This window comes from Cyanistes caeruleus, chromosome 21, assembly GCF_971803275.1.
Source record: "Cyanistes caeruleus chromosome 21, bCyaCae1.hap1.1, whole genome shotgun sequence".
In the NCBI taxonomy this organism is placed as follows: Eukaryota; Metazoa; Chordata; class Aves; order Passeriformes; family Paridae; genus Cyanistes; species Cyanistes caeruleus.
Window position 1 is genome coordinate 5,133,762 of NC_141721.1, and position 17,375 is coordinate 5,151,136.

General features: G+C 50.4%; 1 protein-coding gene and 1 long non-coding RNA gene across 2 annotated transcripts in view; one reads left to right on the forward strand and one right to left on the reverse strand.

The window, feature by feature from the left end:
* Window positions 1-3,145: 3,145 nt before the first annotated feature.
* Window positions 3,146-16,170, forward strand: LOC147649618 (uncharacterized). The gene is made up of 4 exons (XR_015278534.1): window positions 3,146-3,393; window positions 4,140-4,259; window positions 11,084-11,151; window positions 11,939-16,170. It is a non-coding gene; the product is annotated as an uncharacterized LOC147649618 (long non-coding RNA).
* The window catches only part of RTN4RL1 (reticulon 4 receptor like 1), a 29,554-nt gene continuing 17,707 nt past the window's right edge, over window positions 5,529-17,375 (reverse strand). The window contains exon 2 of the mRNA XM_086859606.1: window positions 5,529-8,667. Coding sequence (XP_086715732.1) covers window positions 7,304-8,667 — 1,364 coding nt within the window. The 3' untranslated portion in view covers window positions 5,529-7,303. The remainder of the gene's footprint in view (window positions 8,668-17,375) is intronic.

Genomic DNA, 17,375 nt, shown 5'->3' on the forward strand with positions numbered 1-17,375 from the left:
CTGCCCAGGTGGAGAGGGATCACCTGGTGCAGCTCAGATGAAGCAAACAAAATCCATCTCTAGGGATGGCGACCTTTGCTGGGAGTGGGATCTGCTTCTCTGGGGAACAAGGGCTATGGATGTGGGGGAGAAATGGAAATCTTCCCAGGCAAGTCAGCAAACAGCCAAGAGTTTCATTATCCCTTAACAGCCTCAGAAATCCTCAGCCTGTCATAGGAACAATTCTGTATTTTAATAGAAGTGTTTTGGTTTTGACCCTGTGTGGCAGAGCACAGCCCCTGAAAAGCAGGAGAGTTTTCACTGTTTCCATCAGATTTTGGGTTTCCTCCAAGTCCATTTGTTTAAATCTCTCGTCCCCCAGGCAGGTTTGGACAGGTGAGGTGCTCAGTGTGGCTGCTGGAGCCTCGCAGGGTGTAGCAGGACCTAGTTTTGGCAGGATGGAGGTGTAAGACACCAGAGATGTCCTGTTGACCAGGACATTATTGCTAATCATGATTTGGTACTTAGATTTTGATACTCTCTAAGTGTCAGCTGTAAATACAAAATAACCCACTCCCCCTGAAGCTTCCAGCAATGCCTTCTGTCCCTCAACAAGATCAAGGGTTGGGTTGCAAAACAAAGAAAAAAACAACTGATTTCTGCCTGATCCCCAGAGAAGAGAACTTGACTCTTTTCATCCAAACAAGACCCGTAACTCCAAGCCCACGCTTTAACATCCCCTTGTTTAGCTGGAAAACACAGGATTCAGAGCATCTGGCGGGTGCTGCAGCGTGCTGGCAAAGGGAGATCACAAACAAACGGAGAGGAGAAATGGAAAAGAGGAAGGAAATTTTGAGTAATGTTAGGAAGTGTTTTACAAAGCAGATGGCAAACAACGCCTGCCTGACCCTGTGCCTGTCTGCAGCGCTGGGGCTGTGACAGCTGACTCCCTGCGAGCTGGGAGTGCAGGAAGCTGTCCATAAATCAAAACCACCAACACTATCAAATTTGTTTATTACTTGGGGTATTACTTGCTGTGTTTGACTTGCCTAGATATTTTGTTTAGTTTCTTTTAGCTGTGTTCCCCCTGAAAAAAAAAAAAGAAATGGTTGGAGCATAACCACACCATTCCCTTTATCCTTAGATTCTTTCTTTTTTTTAATTCTTATTTTTTTTTTCCCCCCAGAAGATAGCGAGCTGGCTGTGGTGGAGCTGGTGGTGTTAATGTTCTGCAGCAGGAGTGAAATAGCCTGGAGATGTGCAGCAAGAGCAGGGGCGTGTGCCCTAAATAGGAGGGTTAAACAGGGCTTATTCTGAGGGAAGCAGTAATTGCAGCTTGCGTGAAGCAGTAATATTCTTTTGTGCATTATTTACCCAGGAACATCTGCTAATACATATACATTCTCCGGTGCATGTAAACAACTTGTGCAGGAAGAGGATTAGGAGATTTATAAAAAAATTAGAAGCAAGTTAAAAGGGCAATTAGAAGAGCAGAAAGAGATATTGAGCAGTGAATTAGGGAGGATATTTTAACACACAATCAGAGCTCCCCGAGACGTATTCAGAGCAGAGAGAAGGTAAAAGAGAAAATTGGCCAATTACGAAATGATAGCGGGGAATTGGTGACATGAGAGAAGGTAATGGCTGATTTGTTAAACAGTTATTTTGATTCTGTTTTCACAAAGGAGGAAGAGGATGGAGGGGCAGCTCCAGAAAGGACTCGGGCTGTGCAGATGAGGGCGGGGATGAGCCTGCAGAGAGATAAAGATGCATCTGCAGAGTGGCTGGGCGTGGGGAGAATTTCACCCGTGTTCACGGGGTGGGGGAAAAAACGGATTAGAGTGAGCAGCTATTTCCAGCAGGGAGCTGGGTAACGAGGGGCTCACGTTCTGCTTTTGTTCCCCAAACCGGCTGGCTCTGAGTGGGGACCAGAGAGGTGGTCACTGAGCTGACACATCCTTCTCCCTGCTGAAGGCTGCTGCTCTGGGAAAGGGGAGGACAGAGATGGATGGAGGCTCTGGAGGGGTGCTGCTCTTGGGGCTGCTTTTATGTGGGCAGAGATGTTTTTGGCTCGTCAGCGTGACACCTTCCCCAAAAACACAGATTGCAGAGCGTGAGCACCTGTGTCCTGCTTTCAGAGTTGCTTTTTGCTTCCATCTGTAACCCACAAACTCCAACGCAGTCAGGAACACAACAGCATCCCTGGAATCGCTGTTCCCACATCGCTGGTGTCGGGATCTCGTGTTTCTCCAAAGCAGGGGCAAGCTCAGGGGCTGCTGGATGTGGTAAGGGAGGGACAGAGATCTGGAGGCACAGGGGGATGGTGCCAACCAGCAGGACCTCAAGGAGATAGTGATGAAAAGGGAAATAATCTTGGTAATGGGAAATGGGCTCTTGGGAAGTGTTCCTGGGGGAGTGGTTGAAGCTAAGACAAGGAAAGAATACACAGGCAGGGGATTTAGGGAAGGATAAACTTGAAGGACTGCAAAAAAAAAAAAAAAAAAGAGTTATTTAGCTGCAAGAAATGTGAAGTGGTGCTTTTGTTCTGCTCTGTCCCTCTGAAGGGGAACATGTCACAAAGCAACTTTGTGAGACAAAGGAAATAGTTTGGAGTTGGTGCAGGGTGGGGCACAAGCGTGGTCTGGGAAGAGATGGGGAACACAGGAGGAACTGCGGTCTCGTGGTGTTGGTTTTGACTGATAAACTAAAAATTTATTCTCAGTATCCAAGAGGTGTTTGGTTTTTCATCCTGCCTGGGAGGATAAAAGAGATGCAGTGTTGCGTGGTTTCTGATTTCAAAGCATGTATGAAAAGCTCCATATTAGCAATTATGGGATGAAACTGTGGAAAAGTGGTACAAAGGAGAGAAAATTGGCTCAGACTCAGGAAACGGGATTCTGCCACTGGGAGTGAGTTCCCAGAGGCACAGTCTGGGGTCTCTTCTGGGTTCTCTGGTGCTTATTTTTTTTAATGGAAAGGATTTGCATGAACAGCCCAAAGCTGGAGCCTTAAAGCTCATTGATGGAAGGAAGGGGAAAGCACAGTGACAGGGACTTGTCTCATCTTCCAGATCAGCACAGAGACTGGAGAACACTGATGGAAAGGCAAACTGATGAGCAAATAAAGGCTCAGGTGACATTTTCCCCAGCAGAGGTGTGTGGAGCTCGCAGCTCAGCTGTGGGGAGCTACTGGCAGTGTCTGCCCAGGCAACAGGACCTGTCTGCCCCCACCCCAGGAGGAGATCAGGGCACATCCAAAGGATGAGCTTGTGATGAGAGCATGGAAGAGTTTAGAATTTATAGAATCACGGAATCATTTAGGTTGGAAAAGTCCTCTGTGGTCATAAAGCCCAACAGTTAACCCAGCACAGCCAAGGCCACCAGGAAACTGCGTCCCCAAGTGCCACATCCACAGGTCTGTTAAATCCCCCCAGGGATGGGAGTGCCCTTGGCTTTCTTGCCCATCTGGGCACACCTGGGTTCATGTTCAGCCAGCACCTCTGGGTCCTTTCCCTCTGGGCACCTCTCCAGACACTGCCCCAGGGCTGTAGTGCAGCACGGGGTTGTTGTGACCCAAGTGCAGGATCTGCCACTTGGCCTTGCTGGACCTCATCCCACTGGCCAGCATCACCTCAAAGTGGTGCTTCCCACCACCCTGGGGTTCAGCTCTTTACCCCTGTCAGACACCTTGGGTGTCTGGGAGTAATTCTGATGAGATCCCAAATTTCTCTGACAATCTCTGGCAAGTCGGGGTTATACCTGCACCCGCTCGACGGGAGAGCTTCGGAGGAGAGGGGATTTCTGCCAGGCCTCAGAGCAACATTCAAAATGCATGAAGACATGCTGTAGGAAGGAGCTGGGGAAAAGACACACGAGCGTGAACCCAGGGCCGTGGTGAGCTGAACCACGCACCTGGGAAGTTCGTTACTGAGCCTCAGTGTCAGAGCATGCCATAAAAATTTAGTTTATCCTCAAAGAGCTGTGGTCGTGGAAGAAGGATGGGAAAAAGGAGGGATGGCAGCTAAGGAGGAGACAGGAGGAATATCAGGAACCTGTGTGTCCTGGATTGGGCTGGCTTAGCTGATTTTCTCTCTAGGAGCTGTGGTTTGGCTTTGGGATGCGAATAATATAACACATGGATTTTTCGTTGTTGCTCAGCAGTGTTTGCCCTGAGTCAAGGACTTTTCTGCTCCTCTGAGGAGCCGTGGGACACAAGAAACTGGGAGGGAACAGCTGATCCCAAGTGGCCAAAGGGATACCCTAAACCAAATGGAATCACAGGTCAGTGTATAAACTGAGGGCCACTGCTGGGGGCCTGGCTGGGCATCAGCAGGCGGTGAGCAACTGCATCGTGCATCACTTGGTCTGCATATTCAATTCTACTGTTGCTATTTCTCCCATTTCTGTCCTATTAAACCAGCCTTATCTCAAGCCATGAATGTCACTTTATTTTTCCCAATCCTCTTCCCCATTCCAGCACGGCCATGTGGTGTTCAGCTGCCTGCCAGGTTAAACCACAACACCGTGTCAAGAGACATCTCCTATTTAGCAGTGTATCCATGTCTCCCTTCTGGTTTTTAAACAGTTGCCTTTATCACTAGGAGTTAGAGCACTTGATTGACAGGGCTTGTAATACACCATGCAGTTGCCTTTATTTTTCCTACACGTTAAAGGAAAAGATACTAAAAATACAATTATGGTTTTGAGCCAGGTGTAGTCTGTTCTAATATAATTCATCTCAAAGACCATCCACCGTGCCTGCTGCACCCAAATCATTTATAAAACATTAGCATCTCCTGTGCTGACATTTCACTCCTATATTACAGGAGTTACATGCAGACTTAAAAAAAAATTAATAAAGTGCTTCTCTTCTTCATTCTCCCACGGAGAGCTTTGATTTCCAGAGTATGAAGCGAAATAACCAACATAACAACATGCTCCACTTCTAAGGGACAGTGCCAGACTCATTCAGTTGCTATTGGTTATAGAGAGTAGGACATGAGGGAGCTATTTCAGATCACGGATTATTTGTTCTGGCTGCATTGGACATCCCTTTAGTGGAGCTTTAGAGCCCTGTAGACAGAAAAGTTTGGGTAGGAGCTGGAAGGCAGAGGGCTTGATGAAGTAACCTCTTCCTTTCTCCTCCCAGAATCACTCTTGCTATTCCCCAAGAAAGGCATCTACAAGAGAAGCATCCAAACCTCTGGCCCTCCTTGCCTGCTGGAGGCCGTGCCCCTCCAGCTTCCTCCTCTCACCATCCAGCCGCTCGTAAACACGAGTGCATCGGGGAATTTTCTGCTTCTCTTTTCAGTGGGAGTTTCCCTTTTCATTTCCAGATACCTCCAAGGGATCTGCCACTGTGTAAATACCCTTTCCCCTTCCCCAGAGTGGTTGGGAGAGCACGTTTCCCTAGCTGGCCCATCCTTCCTGGAGCTAATTGTGTGTCTGATGGGAAGCTCCAGCTGTTTCCTTCAGGATTTCCAGCCCCACACCTGAGTTACCGGCTCGAAATACCGCCACTGAGATACGGTTACGGAAAGAACAGAAGCCTTTTCTTGTCCAAGATCACTTTTATTCCCCTTGTTTCATCAACTTCAGTGTCTGTTTGGTCTCACATATCCACGCTGACGGGGAATTCACACCAACTGCAGAATCTGGGCAGCATCTCCCCGAGCCCGCGGGCTGCCATCGGTGGAGCTGCCGGCTCTGCCATGCCCCCGACCAGCAAACACATCCCTCTAGCCCATGGCCTAGCCCAGGGAGAGAGGAACAGGATGCCCTGCTCCCTCTCCTCCACCTCCCCACATCCCCCTTTGTACAACTCTCTTGGACCACGGATTTCTCTTTCCTGCCACGGACCAGAAACCTCGGGCACCGCGTTTCTCGCCGGTCCTCTACAAGCTGTAGATTCTCTCTTCTCTGACTCTTCCAGAATCTGTTCCTTTTAAGAAACAAAACCTCTCCTGACTCTGTCAGGTCTGTCTGCAGCCTGGGAGCTGCTCCTTGCTGCCCCAGTGAAAACCTTAGTCCAGCTATAAAGGTCCTCATGCCACCGCCACGGCTGGGAAGCCCCTCTCTGCCTCCAGCCCCAAAACCAGCCCCATTCCTCCCCGGGGCCTGGGAGTGCTCTCTGGAGACAGAGCTCTATGGCTCTATTTATTTGGGCTAATGAATCTCTCTCCCCCCACCACCGGTTACGAATTAGGGTGAATTTTGGCTCTCTGGGTATGGACTTTGCTGCATTGCACTCAGCCACCCCCCAAACCCCTCCCAAAGTTTAGTGCTCTGAATTGCTGAGAACGTTGGTCCGTTGTGGTTCCCCTGCGTGTACTGAGCCTGCCCGATGGCTTTCAGCATCTGTAGGCACTGCTGCCGGTTTGTTTTCTCAAGGAAAAAAAAAAAAAACATATACTCATCTGCTATAAATTCAATAATACAATCCTTAGTTCTGAAGATACAGTTTCCATATAGTTTATAAACATTGTAAGACATACATATGGATAATTGAGGGGAAGAAGGGGAGCCTGTGCAATTGTTGGGGTTTTTTTTCTCAGATGTGTGAACATGGTTACAAAAAACACACTCCCTGCGGGTACCTCATTTCTTTCTGTGTGGGGTTTGTTGGGGTTTGGGGTTTGTTGGTTTTTTTTTTGTTTATTTCCACCTCTAATCAGTCTTTCCTTTGGTTGTTGGCTACTCCAAGCCCAGCAGGCGAGCCCTGTTCTGCTGTAATGCCTGAGATATTCAGGGGTTTGAGATTGTCTTCTAAGAGATTCCCAGCCAACTTTGGCCTCTGGGTTTGGAGCCAAAAGGGCTAGAACGTGGGAGAACCAAATGTCCTTATTACATCAGGTATCAGTGTCCTTGCACTCACTTTCAGAGAGAAACAGTGTAGGCTTAATCGGTGATGGTTTTTACAGCAATTATGTTCCTTTCGGTAATTGGAGGGGTCGTTCGGAGCGCTCTCAAACGAACGGGATTTCACAACGGCACGGATACAGTCCATTTGTCTGGGTCTTGTCACCGACCAATTGGTTACCGTCCCTGTTATCTGCTTTTTGGAAGGTTGGCTTTGTTGTTGTTGTTGTAGGTGCTCGGTTAGGCTGTTTGTGACAAGGTGTGATAATGCCTTTTAATCTGCTCCCGCTGCGCTCGGCACAGTCCGGCCGGGCACGGAGACAACCCTCAGAAGCCGAGACAACGTTCTTCCCTTCGCCAGGCCAGCGCTGAGCCACGTACAAAAAAACAAGAAGAAAAGAAACTCTGGTCCTTTGTAGATTGGTGGCAGTACAGCTCCGCTCCGTCCGCGGCCAGGGGAGGGGGGCTCAGCGGATGACGGCCGCCAACACCACCATAAAAACCAGGAGCGACGCCCTGAGCCCCGGGCAGCCGGCAGCCTGCTGGACCCCGCTGGGCGGGCGGATGGGCGTCCGCCGGGTGCACTTACCCTTGCGCTTGGGGGACAGCGTGGGCATGGCCCCAAAGCTGTATTTGTGCTGATAATCAGGCACATAGTCTGGCACCTCCTGCCCGTTTTTGCGCGGCCCCAAGGACACCGGTTTGGAGGTTCGGTTTCGGCCTTTGTGGCTGGTGCAGTTCTTGCCGGGTTTGCGGTAGCCCGGCCGGGAGCCGGGGGGGCCGGCGGGCTGGCTGCTGTGCAAACTGTTCTCAGCCCCTCGCTCCTTCCCCTTCTCCTTGGAGGAGTGGTGAGGGTGGTGGGATTTGGGGGCTCCTCTGTCCGCCGTAGAGAAGGTGTGTGTTTTCATCTGGTGGAGCGACTCGGACCCTGAACAGTTCCTAAAGTCTTCTGCTCTTAGCACCTTGAGGTCCTTGCCGTGCATCTGCTCGGGGGACTCGCAGATGACGCTGGAGCTGGAGCCTCTGAACCTGTGCAGCCATTCCCAGAGGGAACGGGCTTTGCAGTCGCAGCTCCATGGGTTCCCATTCAGCCTGAGAAACTCCAGGGCTCCCAGGTGGGCCAGGCAGTCCCCCTGCAGCTCCGAGAGGCTGTTATTGAACAGGAAAAGGGTGGTCAATCTTCGGAGGTCATGAAAAGCCCGCCTATGAATCCACTGCAGCTGATTTTGATGGATGAGCAGCCGATCCAGGTTTATTAGTCCCCTGAATGTGTTCTGATGGAGGCTCCAGAGCTTGTTTCCATGGAGAAAAAGATGGCTGAGGTTAACCAAGTCAACAAAAATATCATCCTGAAGAAACTCGATGTGGTTGTCTTGCAGGTAAAGGTATTGCAGGTTGTGGAGGCCACCGAAAATCCCGCTGGGGAGGGAGCTCAGCCCGCACTTGTACAGATACAAGGCGTGGAGTTTCACCAGCCCTTGGAAAGTGTCTGCAGCTAAAGCCCTTAAGTAGCGGTTGTCCCCCAGGTCCAGCTCTTCCAGGTTGATGAACCCATCGAAGGTGTTGGGGTCGATGAAGGTGATGTTGTTGGAGTAGATCCAGAGGGTGACCATGGAAGGGCTGAAGTGGCCCCGCAGCAGCAAGGTGATCTGGTTGTTTTGGAGGAAGATCCTCTCGCTGTCCTCGGGGATGCCCTCGGGGATGGTGACGAAGTTGTGAGCCTGGCAGCTGACGGTCATGGGCGAGGGGTAGCACACGCAGTCGGTGGGGCAGCCCAGGGCAGCGGGCACCTTCAGCCCCAGCAGCACCAGCAGCAGCTCCGCAAACCCCCCTGTGCGGAGAGAGGGGAGAGCGGCGTCAGCGGGAACCGGGCACCTCCCGCCCACCCATCGCTGCTGTGGAGACTATTCCGGGTGAAAAACGCCCCCAATTAGCTCAGCCCTCCTCTCTGCTCATGAATTACCCACGCGGCTGTGATGAGTAGGCTCATCACCCACGGCAGCTAAAACGTGATGCATGGAGTACTCCCTGCCTCCTCTCCCTGCCTGCAACAGGCGGCTGCTTGTGTTCCCAGCCCGGAGCAGGCAGCAGAAACTTTCTTGCTGAGAATTCACGCTGGCAGAGCAGGCAGCAGAGCCCCTTGCCTGCAGGCAAGGAAATGCCGCGGTGTGAGAGCAAACAGAGGAAAGACGAAGCCTCGCAGGTGCCCCCACTCCTCCTGAAATGCATCTGTTAAATCCCCTGCACGTATCGGGAAAAGCTGCAGAGATTCGGCAATTCCCAGCGAACCACCGAAAACTACACGTGTGCGGTGCATCCCCCTCCCCACAAAGGCACAGAGCCATCCCCACCGTCTCCTTCCACTAGGGCTGTTAGACACCACCATCCACCCCGAAACCCCAGCGATTTACAGGGAAATGTGTTAGCAGCAGTTGGTGGAAAAGGCTGAGCCGAAAACTCCGTTTGGAAGTGGGATGCTCAGACATATTTTTAAATGGATGTCCTGTGGCAAAGCATATTGCATCCTCTAATGCTACAGTACGTGCCTGTGACTGGGGCCTTCTCGCAGCAGAGAGCGAGGCAGAACCATCCCCTCCCTCTGCTCAGCTCTCAGAGCTCTGCTTTCGCCGCCCCGCTCCCGTCTCGCTCCCACTCCTCGCACCAGGCTTGCTTTCAGGCTATTCCTTCTGCGCCGAGTGGCTTTTCAGACTCATTGCACCAGACTTGTCATTTCTCATTCAGATTTTCCTCCTAGATTTGGCTTTTCCCTCTTACATGCAAAATTTGCTCATGTCTAATGAATTCTGCCTCTGGACTTTACGGGGAGAAGGAGTAACAGCGGAGCAGCGCACAGCTGCCGGTGCCATCCTGCCCACGAGTCCTACTCAGCTTGTAATAATCTGAAAAACGAGAGTGGAAGTGGAGTTCATCTCTAATTACTCCACATCGTTATCACCAGCTAGTCCAAGAGCAGGGACCCCTTGGGCTTTTACAGTCCCTCTTTGCAGTGCCTATAGCCTAACACAAGTTGGAGGCACAAAAACCTCACTGTTTTCTTATTAATTGTGTTTGAAATATAACTGTGTGGTTGCTGTTGCCTTTTCCCTGGTGTGGAGATCTATTGCCATTTAGTTAACAGCAAGTGACCCATCCACCTAGACCCATCCTTTCAAGGCAAAGCTGCCACATATTTTAGATGAACTGGGTTACTCAGACTCTCCATAAATCACCAGTAAGAGCCAGTCATCGCTGACTGGTTAACAGGGAAAAAAATAGCATTGCTGCCCAAAGCATCGGATCGAGGCTTGCCTGGGAATGGGAATGAGGGGGATGACTTCCAGGTGCTGCCCTTCAGAAACGAAGCACGGGCTACCAGGAGGGATGGCTCATCCCTGCACCACTGCCAAAAAGGGCTGCTGAGTCGGGAACGCTGAATTCGCGACTACTCCTACGGCTGTGTAGGAAAAGAAACGTTCTCCAAGTCACTGCCGTAGCATTTTGGCTTTGCTGTCGTGCCTCTGCACGATGAGCGAGGGGCTGTGCTGGTGGGAGCATCATGCTGACTACCCAGTGCTCCCTGCCAAGACGGGAGCCCTGGCTGCCACTCACAGCCTGGGAGGCAGCGGTGTCCTGAGGATATTGGGATTTTCCTACCATGGGAGAGATAAAGCAACGTTTGCAGATATATTCTGTTGGGTTTTTGTACTCGAGGATGTGCTTCACCAAGGTGGGACGGCTCCACGTCCCCCGTCTTACCTCGGTGCCACCGGAGCACGGGCGCCTTCCGTAGGTCTGATGTTTATTAGTAAAACCCTGCCAGGCACAAGTGCTGTGACGATCTCCCACATGCAGAGTCTGTTATTGCAAATACCAAATCACAAGGGTCTGAATCAATAAACCATCTCCCAGCTACACGCAGCAGGTTGGAAGATTACATATTGCTTCCAAACAACAGTTTTATGCGCTCTTCCGTGACACGACAGTTGCCAGGCTAACGGGATTACTGACGGGAGGTGGAGCCGGGCAGGGATCTGGGAGCATACAGGATTTCACGTCTAGGGATGGTGATGACAGGAGGCTGTTAGCAACGCCTGGTGATGGACCAAGGCAGCCTGGGCCTCCCTGGAGCATGGCCAAAGTAGAGGCTCCTGCCGAAAGGGAACGCGGTGTTTAACAGCTCGCTGCCTGCAGGGATAACTCCGGAGGTAAAGGTCAGAGGGAACTGAGTCCATCTCTTTAATTAACAGGCGGCTGTGAGTTAATGGCTGGAGCTCCTATGGAGAGAGAGATGGAATTCCTGCAGGCAGAGACCGTGGTGAGGATATGCTGGGGTTGTTACTGGTTCTCAGCTTCCTGAGAATAGGATGGTGGGAAGAAAAGACAGGGATGTCTTTCCCCCTATTCCAACTCGGGAGTAAGGAGAATGGGGAAACAGAAGGGTGGATACTAAGAAAGAAAAAAAGGGTGAACAGGGAAGCAGGACTTGGATGGGGAGTAGGCTTACATTAGGTATAATGAAGGAATTCTTCCTGGCGAGGGTGGTGAGGTCCTGGCACAGGCTGCCCAGAAAAACTGTGGCTGTCCCATCGCTGGAAGTGTCCAAGGCCAGTTTGGATGGAGCTTGGAGCAACTTGGTCCTAGTGGAAGGTGTCTCTGCCTGAGGCAGGGGAGATAGAGCTCGATGTTCTTTGAGGTCCCTTCCAACCCAAAGCAATCTGTGATTCTGTGAAGGTCTGGACCCCCCAGTGGATGCACACAAGGCCGGTGCTCTCATCAAGGAGGCCTTCCTTCCAAGCCTGTAAAACCTGCTGACTGCTTAGTGCTGTGGGAAGCTGCTCCTGGCCTGCTCTGGGACTGGTCCCAGTTTAGATCTGGGAATGAGATGCCCAAAAAGCAAAGTGGTCATGGAGCCATGAAGCTCCTGGGGCTGGTAACACCAGCACTGGGATATCCAGCAGCCAAATCCCACTGGGGTGTGGGCCAGGGGCACTTGGGTCTCACTGGGCTTCCCAGACTGGAAAACACCATGGAAGCCTCCTGAGAAGCCCCAGCCCAGCTCTCCTGAGAGTTTGACCCTGTCTAACTTGTTATTCCTGACTCAGCCCTTTCAGCTTCATCTTGTAAAGGTTGTGCAGCACACAGAGGGTCACCAGCCCGAGTGTCGGAGCTCACCGGGGAGGGAGAGCTTCAAAAGCAGCACAGAAAAATCCTCCAGAAACCTGCTGGTGAAGTGAGTAAAACCAAATCCCTGCTGACACGGATAAAACCAGCAAAGGGGTGTTTATCTCCTGCCTTTCTCCCACTGGTGTGCTGTGTCACCCTGGCCTCTGCTCACCGAGTCCTTCTGCTGCCTCCTGCTTCTGACTGAGGTTTCAGTGATTGGAATGAATTCGTCTGACTGTCCAAACCATTTCCCATGTAACATCCCTCTAATTGGGCATTAATTAGGCATCAGTTAATGAATGCTTGAAATAATTTATCTTTGGATGCGTCCAGTTTGCAGTCTTACTTTTAACAGCATTAGACTCATTATTAGATTAACATCTTTATAAATGTTCTCCATTACCTGCTTGTTTCCATTGTCTTAGCCTTATTACTGAGAGTGAAAATCACTCCTCCCACATGCATTATTGATGAGTAAGGACTTTCTATATGTAGCATGGGATTAATTGTTATACAGTGTAATGCATTTAGCGTGAAGCCTCAATTTGTGCAAGAGCTGAAAGCAGCCAGAAGAATGCAGACGCCCGGAGCCAGCGTGATCAGCCAGACACTGCACATCTCTCTCCAGCCCAGACCAGGTTCCTCCCAGGCCGGTGCCAGCACAGGAAGAAATTTGAAAAAAAAAAACAAAACAAAACCCTGGTTTGATACCCAGGATCAAAGACGGATGGTTTGAAGGGTTGGAGCTCTTCTCTGCCACCACGGCAGGGACTCTTGACTCTGCAGTGCCACTTGCTCCAGAGAGTCAGGTGTACCTGCCCTGGCAGTTTTCTTGCTTTTTAAGGTGTATAACACTTTACTGGACCTCTGAGCCAGGCAGGGACTCGGTTTCTTTAGAACACGATGCCACTTACTTTCATTAGGAGGCTCAGACTCGAAGCCAAGACATCACTTAGGACAAGGATGGGTTTGTCCCTGGTGGGGGATGCACCTGCAGGACAACCCCAAAAGGCAGCCCTGCCACAAACCCCAGCACCCCCTGCCCATTCTCTCTTGGCCAGCTGCTCCTCTCAGATGGATGTTTTCACCTCTCCACCCGGACAGGCTTATATGGGTCAGAGCCTGTCTAATTCTCCAGCAGGAGAATCCGCTCTGGAGGATGGAGCAGGTTGCTTCTCTTCCAAATCTCTCCTAAACCCGCCATCTGCTTTGGGAGACCCATCTTAGCTCATGTCTACATGCAACTTGACTGCCTGCTTACTGTGTCCATTACCGGGGCTGCTCAAGCTGTTAGATTTATAAGCTCTTTAGAGCAAAGCCCTCGTCTTCTGGTTGCTGATTTATGTATTTTTACTGCCATAAAACACTATGTATAGCTACTACATAATATAAATAATAATACTTAACCAGAGTGTGCTACAAGTGGGGACAAAGCATCTGCTCACAGGCAGGATTATCAAAACGGGAGAAGCTTCCTCATCACTCACCCTCTTTTGAGGCCAAACTCACACCTGTTCTAACACCAGCACCTCACTGAGCTCTAGACAGAGATTTCCCTGCCCTGTTCCCACTCTGGATCTATCAAAGGATTTTTCAAAATCCACCCTGAACAAGCTGGTGCACAAAGACATGACTACAACCCCCGGGGGGAAAGTACACTTTGAAACTTGGGAACGACCTCAGAATTGGATGTTCACATAGAGAGAAGCTGTTGTTTAGGGAGAAAAAGCTGCCTCAAATGCTCACAGTTTCATCAGCCAAGTGAAGGACGATGAAAAGCAAGGACAAAGTAGCAAAAGCAACTGGGCACAAGCCAAGAGCCAAACTCAGGATCTGGGACGGTTCGACAAAGCAGTGTCAGACCTGTGCTTAGCAGCTGCAGGGTTTATTTCCTCTTATTCTTCTTTCTTCTTTTTTTTTATTTTTTTTATTTTTTTTTTGCAACACACAGGATAAAATAAACACGCCTGTGCTGACTGTCACCAAGCCTAAATTCCCCAGTGAGCAGCAGCTCCCTTTCAGCCTCTGTGCAAAGCCCCTTAGGTGCTGCCCCTTGGTCCTGCAGCAGGAGCATCCTGGCTGGGATTGCTCCCAAAACATCAGCAGCAGCTCCCAGCACCGGGACACAGCATGAGGCTTTGCTTTCTGCACCAGCTGCCTTTCAGCCAGAGAGTAGCAGCCACCCATCCACCTTCATCATTTTATTTTATTTTATTTTTTTTGCCACCGGTGTCATAAATAACTGACAGATCCCAGCTGTTTGGAGTTATGGTTTCTGATGGAGTGACAGCTGCTCCCAATCCCCCAGTCATCACCCCGGCAGTTCTGGAACATTTCAGCAACATAAAAATCATTGGAGATAATTTCGGTTTTGCATAATTTGGTTAGGCAAGCTGTGATTTAATGGCAATTATGACCTCCGAGGCAGAAGATGAGCTTGGAGGCTACTGGCTTCACATGACTTTAGCTCGGGGTGCAGCATCAGGGATGTTCCAGGGAGATGGCACTACAAGGAAAAAAAACCTTCTCCAGCAGCTGGAAATTGCCTTCCTTGGCTGGCAAGTGGAAACACTGTTCCCACAGGAAGAAGCATACAAGGAAATTTGGAAGGAATAGTACTAAGGAAAGCTTTGGGAAGAGACCGGTGCCAAAAGATACATCAGGAGGTAACTTTTAAAGAAAAGCCAGGAAAAGGCTGTCGACTGGGAAGTGCCTTTGCAAACCCTTCTGTGTCACCAGTATCTCGTGTGTTAACTGGTACAAATGTCCTCTTGGTCACCCTGAAAGCAAATCCTCCTCCTGTGACTGAGATGGGAAAGCTGTAAGCAGGAACGTGGCCTTTGCAGGCAGCTGCCTGCTCTGGGCCCTGCCCTTTGCTCTCCCCTCTGCCAGGGTTTCTCCTGCTCTGGGCTGTGTTGCCTCCTCTCCCTGGGTGCTCTTCACCCATCCCAAGCCCCTTGGTTTGCATTTCTCCAGCTGTGAGTGGAAGGAGCAAACCCTTGGGCAGCCAAGCTGTGCTGGGAGGTCAGCTGAGGATGGAGAGCCTTGCTCAGGAGCTCTGGGGACATCCTGGTGTTTCTGGCTGGGGGCAAAACACGGCTTAACAGCAGGAACAACTTTTGTTTGGAGCTGAGAAGGTCCAATTTCCCCACTCCATCATGGCTGTCAACCAGCTTGGGGCTTGCTGTGAGCACAAGGTCAGGGTGGGTACCTGGGCCCAGCAGCACCCCAAAATCAAGTCCTTTAAGGTGTTGCAACTTCAATCTACATTTGCTGACCTGGTAACTGGAGCTGTTCACCTTCCCCCACCAAAGTCAAGGCCAAGGTCACCTGGAAGTTTCTGGATGGTGGTCATTAACTCCTATTGCAGTTTGAAACCAGACCATAAATTTCATAGTGTAATAATGTAAAAATCAATAACTCTGTTTGAAACAATAGCTTTGTCTTCCATTTCAGCCAGCTCTGATATCTCCCCACGGACCACGTCCCTCTGAATCACACAAATAAAGAGAGAGGAGCGATGGGTGGCTGGGCTGCTGCTCCCCTGCCAGGTGCCCAGTCCCTCCATAGTTACAGATTCAATTAGTTCATTTATTCCTCTCTTGCAGTTAAACTCGAGGATGATTTAACAGGAAAAAAATAAGGAGCCTTTTATGCTCAGTCTCTCTGACATCCCGTCCAACACAGCGTCCCTGAGGCTTTCCATGTGAGAGCTGCCCAAGCCCCTGCTCTCTATTGCCATGGGCAGCAGGGCCAAAACCCAAAATACTTCTGGAAAGATGCAGAACTAACTCACATGGGCAAAAAATAATGAAAGTCCGCTCTTTTCCAGCTCTGGCTTTCTGGGAGAGGGAGGTCTGGCTTCCTTTGCTTGCTTATTTTCCGTTGTTTGCTGTAGCACTGGCTCAAAATATACATCGAGAAGCAGGATTGTCTTTCACATGTTGGTGGATGTGTGATCCTCAAAAACAAATTAGCACCGATTCACTTCTATATAGAGTGCAGCCGTCAGGGAATCACTCCTGAATTCACAGCGAAGGAAAGTAATAATGCTTCCAGCGTGCTAATCCTCTCCAAGAGCAGCCCCTGAACTCTCTCCTGGTGCTGGAGGCACCACTGGAAATTACAATTGTACTGAAAAAATAATAAATAAATACAGAAATTGGCAGGGTTTGTGCTAGTCCAGAGGATTTGTACCCTAATGTGGAACTCCCTGTTTAATTAGCACTCCTCTCTGTCTGCATCTCCTCCTCCTGCTCTCAAGCTAGAGAAAAAGGGGGAGAAAAAGAGGTCAATGGTGGAAGTGGCTGTGGGATTGAAACTCGGCTATAGAAACTTGTTTAATTTAAATGCTTCTTTCAGGACTAACACATGCAGAAGCAGAGGGAGTGTAGAGTGTGTTTTCCCAGTATAATCTGCTCTGCTTAACCCCAGTTCTGAGCACACCTTCCACGGCAGGGATGCCCTTGGTGGAAAACTGCAGTGGGATGCTGCTGGTCCTGTAGCTGCAGGGACAGGGAGCAACCCCAGCACCTCAGCTTTGGGAGAAGGCTGCTTAAATCTGAGGCTGCTTGCAGCAGCTGGAGACAGATCACTGGGATGGGATGGGATGGGATGGGATGGGATATTTCTTTTAGAAGGGACCTGCTCCATCTGCCCGAAAGCTAAAGCTTGTTATTAAGGGCACTGTCCAAATGCCTCTGGAATACTGACAGGCTTGGGGCATCAGCCACCTCCCCAGGAAAGCTGTTCCAGGGTCTGACCACCCTCTCAGTGAAGAAATGCTTCCTAATGTCCAGTCTAAACCTCCCTTGGTGCAACCATTCCCACCTGTCCTGGGCCTGGACATCGGGGAGACAGACGTTCCTCTTTTCCTGGGTCTCTTTTCCCTGCTGCTGCAGGGTTTATTGTGGCCCTGTGTCTCACCCCACTGTGCATCTCAAAAGCCACTGGGACCTTTTTGGAGTGCAGGAATGCTGGGGGGAAAAGCACACCTCTCTGTGAATGGATGAGTGAAATCCTTGGGTCCTGCTGTGGCTGGAGTTGTCAATGGACACCAGGATGCTGCTGCTTCTCCAGGAGAGAATGGCATGGAGCAGGAAACACCCTGAGCAGGATTCCAGGCATGGATAGGGGTTTCACCAGCTACTGGCACTGATGTCCTGACCCCCATCAGGCACCAGACATCCTCTGCTGGTCCCCAGGACAGGACAGGGCTCGGCAGGACTTGCCAGCAGCCTGCAGTGAAGCCAGGATAGAATTTGGCAAAGGACAGGGAGATCTCGAGGTCCTTGGGAAGGGACTAATAATTCCAATTGCCCCCAAGGAAAGAGAAATACGGGAGGATGACTTGAGCTTAGTGGATTGTCTGAGGCG